This window comes from Amblyraja radiata, chromosome 15 (genome assembly GCF_010909765.2).
Source record: "Amblyraja radiata isolate CabotCenter1 chromosome 15, sAmbRad1.1.pri, whole genome shotgun sequence".
NCBI lineage: Eukaryota > Metazoa > Chordata > Chondrichthyes > Rajiformes > Rajidae > Amblyraja > Amblyraja radiata.
The window spans coordinates 27675226-27688964 of record NC_045970.1 but is presented as its reverse complement, the minus strand read 5'-3'; the positions used below and the strand labels follow the sequence as shown (position 1 = coordinate 27688964).

The following is a 13739-nucleotide window of genomic DNA, read 5'->3' as shown; positions in this document are numbered from 1 at the left end:
GGGTGACGTATATAGTTGGAACCTTTCTTCAGACTGAAAGTTGAGGGGGTTTTGGGGGGGGGAAAGTGGAGAGGAGCGAAAAGGCCAGAACAAATAAGGGCCGGTAACAGATAACCAAGGAAGGGTGTACCCAACAGAATGGCCCACTGTTGACTGGGGAAGAGGTGATAACGAAGAGATACAGGGATACAAAGAATGGAACTAATAGGATGGCAGTCTGTTGCCAGCCCTGATTTCTTCTGGCCTTTTCCTACCTCCAGTCCCCCCACCCACTTTCAGTCTGAACCAAAGATCCTATAGCAAGCAAGATAGATAATTCGACGAAAAATACATAGTACGGTCATGGGCAGATTCATGGGTAATTTTCGGCCCCATTTCCGTAACCGGCTTCCGTCTCCGCACCAAAGATCCCATAGCGGAGCTAGTGCGGAGACGGAAGCCGGTTACGGAAACATCCTCGTAAAAATAAAAGTTATTTGGTAAAAATCTTCTCCTCATTTACAGAATTTTAATTTATTAACCCAAACTGTTCCCCCACAACGTTGATTACACTGCGAGTCGGGTCGGGTCGGGTTGTGTCGGGTTACTGAAATGGATGAAAAAAAGGCCCACGTTCTGTTCCGTTGCGTACTACACGTCAGCCCATTGCATTTATAAGGAGTGATCTATCTTGCTCCGCTATAGGATCTTTGGTCTGAACAAGGGCTCTGACCTGAAACGTCACCTGGTCCTTTTCTCCAGAGACGCTGCCTGACCTGTTCAGTTGCTCCAGCACTTTGTACCTATCTTAGGTGTAAACCAGAATCTGCAGTTCCTTCCTACACACATTGTTTCCTGGTGTTGGTGTTCAATGCGGGTGAAAACCAAGTATTTTGCAGAACTTGCCGTGTGCAGAAGAAAACGTTAATTTTTTTACTTTTTCTCAATCTCAGATTTCTCAGGTGAAAGCAGAGTTTGAAGAGAAAGCTTCCAATACCAGCAGCAAACCTCCTGGCAATCAGAAAGTAGTGCCACCATCGGGCGATCAGAGCAAGAACTCAACGCAAGCAACGAGCCAACAAGTGAAGCCAGTCACAGAGTGTGTGGAAAAACAGAAGCCAGGAGCAGCAGGTGAACACTGCCACTCTCTCCCTGTCGGGTCAAATCAAGTTTAGTTTAGTTTAGTCATACAGCATGGGAACAGGTCCTTTGGCCCACCAAGTCCAGGCGGACCAGCGATCACCGTGCACTAACACTATCCATCATACACTAGAGACAATTTACAATTTTACCAAGCCAATTAGCCTACAAACTCATACGCCTTTGGAGTGTGGGAGGAAACCGGAGCTCCCGGAGAAAACCCACGCAGGTCACGGGGAGAACATACAATCTCCGTAAGACTGTACCCTTGGTCCGGATCGAACCCGGGTCTCCGGCACTGTACGGCAGCAACTCTACCGCTGCGCCACCGTGCTGCCCTCCGACAGGTGTCTCAGACAGCACAAGGTCACAGTTGCAACACAACTCAACGAGGCACTACAGATATCTGGCGTACTTGATCCATCTCATTCCCCAACACCCGATTCAACAACACACGTCCTTCCTCATTCTGCCAAGAACATATAGGTCAAGAGATTCTCCTGAACACATGTCAGAAATTGTTCCTCCTCATTTCCATTTACTCTATCATTATTTACTTAGTCTCAAGAAGGGTCTCCTTCTTAAATGTCGCCAATTCCTTCTCTCCGTAGATGCTGCCTCACCCTTCGATTTTACCAACATCTGCAATTCTTTCATAAATATTTGTGTGACATATGTTTAGAGGCACAGAACAAAGCAAGAATACTTAAGGAGAACTTAATGTCAGTGTTTCGTGCGAAAGACGAATCTGACACAACATTGGTGGAAGTGGAGAGAGTAGAAGCAGTCAATATTAACAATCAGGGTGAAAGTTAATAGACAGGGGTACTGGAAAACCTGCTTATGCTTAGCATGGATGTCATCTGAGTTGGATGACTTGCATCTCATGACTTGCTGAGGGAAGTGGGGATGGAGATAGTAGAAGAGATGATGAAGGTTTTACTTTTAGAGATACAGCATAGAAACAGGCCCTTAGCTCACCGAGTCCATGCCGACCATTGATCACCCATTTACACTCGCTTCTTTATTATCCCACTTTTCCATCCACACCCTACACACTCAAAGCACTTTTACAGCAACCAATGAACCTACAAATATGCATGTCTTAGGAAAGTGGAGGAATCCCACACGGTTACAGGGAGAACATGCAAACTCCACACAGACAGCAGCCGAGGTCAGGATCGAACCCAGATCTCTGATGTTATGAGGCAGCAGCTCTGCCAGCTATATAACTGTGCCACCCCCTGTGATAATATAGCAAAGCTGTTCCCATTAGCTGATGGTACAAGGAAAGACGGAGAGGAGGGGGGGCTGGCAGAGGGAAGGAGAGAAGACATAATTATGATAGATGCAAAATGCTGTAGTAACTCAGCAGGTCAGGCAGCATCTATGGAGAAAATAGACAAGTGATAATACAGGTTGGGACCTTATTCAGACATATTATTATAATAATTGTAATTACATAAGTTTTGTCAAGAGATGTAGAGTTATGTAAGGAAAATCTTTCCTTGCTCAGCAAATGGCAATGTCCTGGAATCCTTTGCTCATTACGGCTATAACAGTAGAGATGAAAAATTATTTTATATAATCATCAGGGCAGCACAGTGGTGCAGTGATAGAGTTGTTGCCTTACAGCGCCAGGGACCCTGATTCGATCCTGACTCCAGTTGGAGTCTGTACGAGGTTTGTACGTTCTCCCTGTGACCGCGTGGGTTTTCTCCGGATGCTCCGGTTTCCTCCCACACTCCACAATAATGATATGTGTTATTATACAATGTAATGTTAGATTTTCTTGTTGAAATGGTAATATCTAACCAGTCATCTGTTACACTTAACTGTGGAACGACTCGGCAAGAGCTTCCCAGCACGTCTTTGCAGAAATTCAGTACTGACTGACTAACAATCATAACTTGTAATGATGTGGAGCCCACTGATCTTGAGATCAAACATCAGTGCAATTCCATCTGTGGTCTGCGATGCTATTAAAATTTCCCCTGGCATCCTTTGGCAAGCTTTGTGCTAACATGTTGCCGATTATTTCAATCTCTCAGCAGCACCAATCGAGACCAAATTTGGAAAAAATCGAACTGAGGCAGACCTTAAAAAATACCTTGAAGAGAAAGAAAAACTGGAGAAAGAGAAAGAACAGCTTCGGAATGAACTGATGTTGCTAAGGAAACAGAAGAGGGAAGTGAAGGACACAATAGCAGTTTGCAAAGGTATGGGTCTCAATGAAAAATGTACTCTGCAAAACATTGAAATTGCAAATATATGAGAGGCATAGATAGGGTAGACAGTCAAATACTTTCTCACAGGATGGAAATATCAAATGCTAGCTGGCATAGCTTTCAGATGAGAGGAATAACAATTAAAGGAAATGTGCGGGGCAAGTCTTTTGCACAGAGAATGGTGGGTGTCTGGAACGCACTGCCAGGGATGGCAGAGGCAGATATGGTGGTGGCATTTAAGTGGCTTTTAGATAGGCGCATGGATATGCAGGGAATGGAGGGATATGGATCATGTGCAGGCAGATAAGAGTTTGCCTTGGCATCATATTTGCCACATATATTATGGGCCGAGGAGCATGTTCCTGTGCTGTATCTGATCTGTTATAATGTTACAACCCAGTTTCAATTGTAAAGATATAACATGATCTGTGCACTGTTCTATGTTCTATGATGCTAGACATGTAATTTCCATCAATGGGGAAAGGCCACTGAAGTATTCAAAAACAAACATGAGGCGAAAATGGATTCTGGACCAGTTTGTGCAAATTGTACTGTTGCTGCAATGGATTGATTGGCCCGTTGTTTTTAACCGTGATAATAGACCAACAATTGAGGGGATTGTATTCACATTGGTGACAAGTAACAGATCTACAGTGTGGAATTCCCTTCGTCAATGTCTGCATTTTATTCACTTCCTTTGCTCCATAGCCAAATGGAAGTTTATTGGGAATAAACCGAAGATAGATTGGGTTTTACAAAACAGGCCCTGAATGTGCATTTACTGTGGCAAATAAAGAATGCTTTTATTTAGGATTAAAGCTCCTCATTTTTCCTGTCATTCTAATGTCCTTGGATAGCTCTGTTGCCAGCCAGCAAGAGGCCCAGTTACACAGTTGAATAATGGTTCTCTTGCCAAGTTTCCATGTTGGTCTCCACATGATGCTTTTCCACAATAACAAGGATAAGACCAGCAATGCCCTGGAAACTGGAGCAAGTTGCTCGACTAAGTCACTTTGCTAATACACTTTAGTGTGTTGAAATTGCCTTGGATAAAAACTATCAAATGGGCACGTTTGAATCTAGGGGGAAGAAAATAAAACACTATAAAGTTTGCACTGGGGCAATGTAATCCATCCTTGGGGAATGGGGAAAAAACTCAACTGTCTGCAGTTCCAAAAATAGAGACCTTCTTGGCCAAGGTAAATTACTCCAATGTCTGTAGTTTAAAGTCGGAATGCTATTCTTTTTGTTGACAAATGTAATATAGAAACAGGAGGTTTTAGACTTTTTTAGGCTTTAGAGATACAGCACAGAAACACCGAGTCTGTGCCGATCAGCGTTCACCCCATACACTAGCACTATACTACACACACAGGGACAATTTTACCGAAACCAGTTAACCTACAAACCTGCACATCTTTGGAGTGTGGGAGGAAACCGGAGCTCCCGGATAAAAGCAACGCAGTCACGGTGAGAACGTACAAACTTCATACAGACAGCACCCGTAGTCAGGAGTGAACCTGGATCTCTGATGCTGTAAGGCAGCATCTATACCACTGTGCCACCATGCCACTCAATTAGCCAGTGTTTACTTGGACTTTTGCTGTATGTTGTGAGACAGGAGCCTAACTTAAAAGATAAAGAAAGCAAATGTAGAGATCAGGTTGTGAACTCTCCTGTCTCAGTGGTTTTGCTACGTGCACTGAGGCAGGTTGATCATTTGCCCAGATACTGAGGCACATTCACTTGAGCAAGCTTCTCTGAGGAGTTGCACTCCAGCAGAGGTGGCTGATATGTACAGGGTTTAAACGTCTGAATTAGTTCTGGACAATTGTTACTCTGCAATAGTATATTTCACATTCTCATGATATTTCTCACAAAGAATTTCAAACACTTATTCTGGCTTCCACCGTTGAAATCGTCAACATTTCATCATCCTAAACACCAGAAGCATGTCTCCTTTAACCTCTTCAAGTGTAGGGATTAGAACTCAAATGGGTCCAATTATACATCATAGCTGAATGCTTTGATCCAAGACAAAGTTGTGGTGAGTCACTGTTGAAGTGATTACAGGAGCAACTTTAAAGAGATTAAAGCCTCAACATTGCTTCCCTGCTATGGTGCGGATTTATTAGGTACTGGTCGGACCACATTTGGAGTATTGTGAGCAGTTTTGGGCCCCATATCTGAGGAAGGATGTGTTGGCATGTGCTATGTTAACCTAACCCTTTCTGTAATCATTCTCGTAAGCCTCCTCTGGACAGAGAGGGTCCAGAGTTGGTTTACGAGAATGATCACAGATATGATTGGGTTAACATATGATGAGTGTTTGACAGCACTGTGCCTGTCCTCGCTGGAGGTTAGAAGGATGAGGGGGGCCCCTCATTGAAGCTTACGGAATAGTGAAAGTGGATGTGGAGATGATGTTTCCATTAGTGGGTGAGTCTAGGACCAGAGGCCATAGCTTCAGAATAAAAGGATGTACGTTTAGAAAGGAGATGAGGAGGAATTTCTTTAGTCAGACAGTGGTGAATCTGTGGAATTCATTGCCTCAAATGGCTGTGGAGGCCAAGACTATGGATATTTTTAAGGCGGAGATTGACAGATTCATGATTAGTAATGGTGTCATGGGAGGAGAAAGCAAAAGAATGGGGTTGTGAGGGAAAGATAGATCAGCCATGATTCAATGGCGGAGTAGACTCAATGGGCCAAACTGCCTCATTCTGCTCCTATAACTTATGAACTATGAATTTAAAATCCAGCAAGGCCAATTGTTGGCAGTAAAATGAAGTAATCAGTTTCTTTAAATCACCACTACCTCAACAGTCCATTTATCTTGAAATCAATAATTTGTTGTTAAACGGGGCAAACGTAGCACCAGACTTGTTCCTTTGCCTTCAAAATTCACCCGTCAACTTTAATGGCAAGCTACAAGGTGGTGCTGCTATTATATTGAGTGTTTAATATTGTCTAGATGAACTTTTAGACAATTGAGTTTCAGATCCAACAACAACATACTATGTATGCCGGAAAAATGAAATAAGACAGAAAAAGTTGAAATACGTGGCAGCTCTGTGGAGAGAGAACCCTAGTTAATGTTTCAGATTAGTGAAAGCTCCAATGAAAGGTCATCAGTGTGAAAATGTTAAAAGACACAGAGTGCTGAAGTGACTCAGCAGGTCAGGCAGCATCTCTGGAGACCATGGATAGGTGAGACCATTATTCAGACCTGAAACGTCATCGATCCATGTTCTCCAGAGATGCTGCCTGACCTGCTGAGTTACTCCAGCACTTTGTGTTTTTTAATGTATTAACCAGCATCTGCAGTTCTTTCTTTCTACAGCGTGAAATGTTAGTTCTGTTTCTCCTTCACAGATGCTGCCTGATCTGTTGAATATTTCCAGCAGTTCTTCTTTTATTTGAGTTTCAGCCTGGCCCCACATACCAGCACCAGTAGACCACTTTAAATGGATGCGTGGCTGTTGAGAGCTCGATGGCGACAAATGATTGTTTACATCTGTGCTGTGCGTCAGTCTGTTTTATCCAATGTGCCAACAAATTAAAGTGGAACCCAATGGATGAAATGAAATGAAAGGATGATATTTATAGCATCGGGTTGTGCGAGTTTTCTCGAGCTAGACTGCAGAAGAAAACAACAATTACCATTGGATTCAGACTGTTTTCCTTGCATTGGAAGCTGATGAACTATTTTTTCTTTGCAGAGAATTTGAGGAAGGTGATATGTTTAGAGTAAACATGAACATATGTGGCATACGATCCTCTGAATCAATGAGTGTGAACAAAGTACCAATTAATTCCATAAATATAAAGGCCAAGCAGGGTCTCGACCTGAAACATCACCTATTACTTTTCTCCAGAAATACTGCCTAACCTGCTGAGTTACTCCAGCTTTTTGTGTCCATCGTCGGTGTAAACAAGCATCTGCAGTTCCTTCCAACACATCTATTTATTTCATAGCAGACAACTAAATGTTTTTAGTTAAGTTACACTGAGCCTTGTTTGAAGCGTAACTACAGTGGTGTAGATTTAGTTTAGGTTTTGTTCTGTGTTTGATTCTCTTCTTTCAAAAGCCAAAACTAACAATTGCTGATGGTGAAACTAGTTAATGGACCCTTATAGAAATTTAAACACAAAAGTGCTGGAGTAAAAGTCGTTCTCCAGCACTTTGTGTCTATCTTTGGTATAAACTAGCATCTGCAGTTCTTTGTTTCTACCTTATATAAGTTTGTTTGGCAAAACCCTATTTGCTTTTTTAAAGCAGTCTGCAACCTTTCATTTTAAATAGATTTTGCCTCTTGTTGAAACTTGATAATCTTCAAAGGCAATTTTCACATCATCCTTTAATCCTGGGGAGGCATTGAACAGTAAAACTTTAGAGAAAAGTAAGGAGAATTTATTGTCATTTTGTCTTTTCCCCTGCTAGTTTTAGAATCTAATATCTCACCTTGATTTTTTTTTAAATCTACTTACATTTGGCTTTTACATTGGAACTTTCTTCCTTCAAAATCTAAATTTCCCAGACTTTCTTCCTCTTTCCAGCATTCTTATTTAATTAAAACTTGCTTCTTACCACCAGGGGTAGTGGTGGAAGCAGGTAGCGGCATTTAAGAGGCTTTTGGAAAGGCACATGGATAACAAGGTAATGCAGAGAATTAGATCACATGTAGGCAAAGATTAGTTTAAATTGGTGTCAAGTTCAGCGTTTGGGCCGAAGGGTCTGTGTCTTTGCTGCTCTGTTTTATGTTGAAACAATCTTCTTATTCTCCACGAAACAGTGCATGGCCCTAACCTCACAAGTGGGAAAATGTGTCAACCTGTTCTAATCGCCTGCACTAGACAGATTTGTAGTTTAATTGGCGCTTGACAAATGTTAATCTCTGAGGACGCAAAAAATAATTATCCATTGATTGAAACTGAAAATAGTGTCCTGTAAAGTCCAGCTTGCCTGTTTGTCACAGGAGAATTAATACTATCAGCCTTGTTGCTCATCCAAGTCACACCATTACATACCACCTGGGCCTCCTCAAATGATGTGGGCTCTTTCCATGCTTGGATTAGTTGCCAGTTTCCCTACGTTGCAACAGCGATTACATTTTTTTTAAGTTTTACATATGAGTAGAAGAATAACTTTCATTCTGTTAAACATGTCAGACAAGCAGGTGCTTTGCACTCAGGAGGAAAGGCTGCGTCAGATAGAAGAGGAATGCAAGTCAAAGGAGAACAGCCGGGTGGACCTGGAACTGAAACTGGTCTCGGTGAAAGAGAACTTGAAGAAAGCCGAGTCAGGACCAGTGACACTGGGGACGACTGTGGACAGCAGTCACTTTGACAATCTCAACTCAAACGTATGTAACAGTTACCTGCTGAATGAATTCACCTGTTAGTTAATACTAACAGTATTGTTAGTATTAAGGATACTAGTACTAGTAAGAACTAGTAAGAAAGCTTATTAACTGTTAACCATTGACAATCGATTTGTTTTAAATTCCAGCAGAGCCTGATTGAATATGATTTGCCGATATAGTTTGCAATTCCAGCTCTTTTATGGTAATAGCTAAGATGGTAATATGGTAATATGAAGTGTTTTGCAAGACCATTTGTTAACCACATGAAGTAGAATTTGGTTCTTTTGGTTCAACAACATGTGTTTCACAGTTAGCAACAAGTGTAATAGAAGCAGGTGGTCCATAGACCTTTGAACCTGCTATGCCATCGTGTAAAATCCTTATTTAAAGTTAACCTTAATGCCCATCACTCATTCTCCTTCAGTTCCTTAGTGCTCATAGATCTCGTACTGATCTCAACCTTGAATGTAGTCAGCAACTGTGTGACCAAGGCCCTCTTGGGTAGAATTACTCCGCGTCTGAACAAAAACATATCTCTCCATCCCAGACCTAAATAACTGAGCCCTTTATACCAGGGCTTTCGCTTTCTATTCAGAAGTAAAAACAGAGTGAACTATGGTGAAAGAGCAGATATCTAACAGTTTGAATTTACAATGGAGAAACAAGAGGCCAGCAGGTGGGAATAAGACTGATTATGCCACTGACACATGTTATTTTATTTTAAATTCACAATTGGATTTGACAACAGAGAATATTCTGTTTTAGATTTCTGCACCATAGTTCACTCTTAGGCTGTTCTTACTGCAATGCATTGACCGGGTAGATCGTGAGAGGTTGATTCTTCTGGATCGAGAGCCATATCACTGGTATAAGGGCTCCAACTACCTGCCCAAAATATCCCAAGATGCCCTTCTGTAAAGTGAAGCAAATTGCCTGAAAAACTAGCATCATCTGATGCATGACAATCTGATTAAGTTTTGGATATTCTCGCTGTTTGGAGCCTTGGAACCTGACATTTTATACCGTTTTACTTTTTATCATACAGAATATTATTTACGCATATAATTTGGAACCCTACATTATAGACTAGCTTTTAATTTGTTAGCTATTTTAAACATCTTGGTCTGCTTTTATATATTCATATACCTTGTATTTCTCACTTTAATGCTGCTATTAAAACATTTATTATATGGGAAGGGATTATTAATGAGTTCTGAGCAGAACGATGTTTAATCTTGTTTCAGCGAGGAATGTTCAGTCAATAAGAAATATACACAAGGGGACAGGTGCAGGTCACTTAACAAGATCTCAATGTTAGTCCTGTTGCTTTTCCTCAGGCTAAGTCGGCGAGTATGACCAACATTCCTGATAATTCACCCGTGAACTCTGCTGCAACATTAAAGAATAGACCTTTATCGATTATGCAGTCTGGAAAGGGGACTGTCCTACAAAAAGCAAAGGTACAATTTTAACTCATTGAAAATTATTAACGATTTCTAAGCAGGAACCTGCTTATCAATTAACACGGTTTGCACCTTTTTGTTTCTGCCAGGAATGGGAAAAGAAAGCTGCCAGCTAGAAAATAATTTGGAGTAGGATGGACTATAATAGCGAGAAAAAAACCCATAGCGTTTGGAACAGAGAGATATTTTTGTTCATCTATTCATGGAAGTCAGATATAGTAAGCCACTTCTACTTGGCACGCTTCTTCATAAAAGAAACGTTCTACTGCCCGAATCTTCAACATGAACTCATATACTAACATCGTGGACCGTTACTACAAATCATCTGAAGATTTTGAAGGTTCTTTATTTCACCTTTGAAAGCCGAATGCTTAAGAAAACCAAGTACACAACTTCCAGCAGAGTTAACTGACAAGCAAATAAATACTGTCTTAACAGACCTTCTTTTTCCTTTGGAGCTTACAGATGTATGACATAAGGAATATTGTCTTGCAATTTAAAAATTCCTGTTTATTAAGATACCTTTAAAAAGGTGATGGTTGAGTGACCAGTGAAAGGTGTCAACAAGCACACCACACTAGTGCTGAATATTATTGGATACAATGGTGTGGTGGTTACCTTGTTGATCCAAAGGCCAAGACTGACTGTTTGGACAAATGAGTTTGAATCCAACCCAATTGTGCCAAGAAATTTATTTGACTAATTGACATCAGTTATAATATCTGCAAAACAGAATGATTTTCTTTTCCTAAAAGAGAGCTAGTCCATTAATGTCCTTTAGGGAAGGAATAGTGTCAACCTTATATTGCACATGTGTAGAATGCAAAATGCTGGAGCAACTCAGTGGGTCAGGCAGCATCTGTGGAGGCTCATGTTCCCATCTTGTTCATGTGTAACTCTGCAACCACATGGCAACACTAACCTGCCCCTTGAAATGGCTGACAGAGGCACATAGTTAAAGGGGAATTTGAGACGAGTAGTGAATACTGACTTTGCTGGTGCTTTTCATATCCAGTAAATAAAAAAAATTATAATTTTGGACCTAAATACAAAATCCCTGCTGAAATTCCAATCTTTAATATTCCAACTAATCCGCCTGTAATTCCCGAAGATGGCAAAGCTGGCAGGTACAGCTCCATAAAGAGCAATGTGAAGTCTAAGAGTAGGTTAAATGAGCCATGCCTCCTATTAAATGATTAACAGCAAGGGTAAGATAGGAGTCAGGAACAGAAAGCTTGTCAGTTTATACAGATCAAATTGAACCATTGATTTTGTTTAAGAAAGAACTGCAGATGCTGGAAAAATCGAAGGTAGACGAAAAATGCTGGAGAAACTCAGTGAGTGAGGCAGCATCCACTGAGAGAAGGAATTGGCAACGTTTCGGGTCGAGACCCTTCTTCAGATTGAAGAAGGGTCTCGGTAGATTCTTCAGATTGAAGAATCTACCATTGATTTTGTTGGTGAATTTTGGCATATGCAATGAGTGGCACAGGAGAAACTTATGTTCAATAAGAGATTTTCACAAAGGCCAGCCAATTAATTAAAATAGCTTCTTTTTTAAAAAGTTTCCATTTCCTGCCATCTTTAATAGTACTTAACCAAATTGAGTTTGTGTTTGGTTTATTGTCACGTGTACCGAGGTACAGTGAAAACCTTATGTTATGTGTTAACCAGTCAGCGGAAAGACAATACATGATAACAATCGAGCCAGTCACAGTGTACAGATACATGATTAAGGGAATAACGTGAATAATATTTAGTGCAAGATAAAGTCCAGCAAAGTCCATTCAAACATAGTCCAAGGGTCTCCAATAAGATAGATAGTAGTTCAGGACTGCTCTGTAGTTGTAGGTAGGACGGTTCAGTTGTCTGATAACAACTGGGAAGAAACTGGCCCTGAATATGGAGGTGTGCGTTTTCACACTTCTATACCTTTTGTATGCCTTTTGCCCGATGGGAGGGGATTTCCAGCAAAACTGTCTCTCAACAATTCTGTTTATAATCCGAAATTTCTGACATGCAATCCTGAAATTTATGAAAATATGGCACTTTTTAAAAACATGTTGTTTTTTTTCTCCCTTTTTGCAACATTGTAAATACATTTACTTACCTGTGAAATGTTACAAAAGCACGTTTGTTATATACCAGCAACAAAAGTATGCAGGGAGAATTACTTATGTCAGATCTCTTGAAATAAATAATATTTCCCCATTATGTAACTCTGCAACTGGTGTACTTATTTCAGACAGGTGAACCACACTGTTCGAATTCAATGAAGGGCAATTCCCAAATAAATTAAAGGATATTACTTTGCAAACCAGGTTAGTGATGTTATGGACACACTTGCTCATTTATAGAATTTTATTGATATTTCAACAGTTGTTGGGACCGCTTTCCTGCTGGCATATCTCTACATTTGGTTCAATTAATACATTTAGAATTTCTTAAAACTTATGTATCTTAACCGTTAGATTTGTTTACTGAAACTCATGCAACTAAAAAGTCCAGAATTATAATTATGAATACTTTGTCTTTGAGGGAGCTGTTTCTTTCTGTTTCTGTCTATTCAATAAATTGAAAACAACTTGTTTAGGACCTTTAACATCAAGGGGGGGGGACAATGGTTCAGCTGCTGCCTCGTAGCACCAGGTTCAAACCTGACCTCAGATGCTGTGTGGAGTTCCCGCGTTCTCCCTGTGATGGTGTGGGTTTCCTCCAGATGCTCAGGTTTCCTTCTTCCAGGGGGAATAAGTGAGAATGTTGGAAGAATAAAACTGTACGATTCATGTACATAGCTGCATTAAGGGCCACACAGTGGCACAGCTGGTAGAGCCGCTGCCTCATTGCTCCACACACTCGCATTCGTTCCCGACCTCAGTTTGCACGTTTGGAGTTTGCACGTTTTCCCTGTGACTGGATGGGTTTCCTCTGGGTGCTTTGGTTTCCTTGCAAGCAGTGCGAATTTGTAGGTTAATTGGTCAGTAAATTGTTCCTTGTGTAGGGAGTGGAGGATTGAATAGGATAACATATAACTAGTGTGAATGGGTTGGCTTGTACTCGGTGGGCCAAAGGACATGTTTCCATGCCGTATTTCTAAAATACGCATACAAATGATAAAATTATCCAATATATTTCCTAGGATCAGCAGCAAACACAATTCAACACAATTAGTCATAGGGGTGGGTTTTAAAGAGTATCTTTGTGGAGAGAGGTAGAAAGGCCGAAACCTTAGGTAGTGTATTACAGAGCTTGGTAACCAGGCAACATAAGCAATGGCCACAAATGGTGGAATGATGGCAATTTGGTATGTGGAAGGGGCAACCGCAGGGTTAAGAGTCAGAGAAGGCTACAAACATGGCCAAAGAAAGAAGTAAAAGCAAAGATAAGGATCCTAAAATTGAGGTTTTCCTAGACTGGGGCTAGCACAGGGTATAACCTCAGCAGTTAATGGATGAAATGCAGATGGTGTAAATATTGGCAACTGAGCTTTGATAAACAAGTATCAACAGAATATGCAAGATGTGAAGTTACCAGGAAACTGTTGCAATTGTGCAGTTCCAGAT

The 13739-nt window shown here is 40.9% G+C and overlaps 1 protein-coding gene across 2 annotated transcripts in view; it reads left to right on the top strand.

The window, feature by feature from the left end:
• afap1l2 (actin filament associated protein 1 like 2) overlaps positions 1 to 12390 on the top strand; it is a 203936-nt gene extending 191546 nt beyond the window's left edge. Inside the window, exons 15-19 of one of the 2 annotated variants that reach the window (XM_033033925.1) lie at positions 933 to 1110; positions 3174 to 3338; positions 8520 to 8713; positions 10051 to 10173; positions 10266 to 12390. In XM_033033925.1, coding sequence (XP_032889816.1) covers positions 933 to 1110; positions 3174 to 3338; positions 8520 to 8713; positions 10051 to 10173; positions 10266 to 10292 — 687 coding nt within the window. In that variant the 3' untranslated portion in view covers positions 10293 to 12390. Of the gene's footprint in view, positions 1 to 932; positions 1111 to 3170; positions 3339 to 8519; positions 8714 to 10050; positions 10174 to 10265 lie in introns of both variants that reach the window. The other variant, XM_033033924.1, reaches the window with a different exon arrangement.
• Positions 12391 to 13739: the final 1349 nt, after the last annotated feature.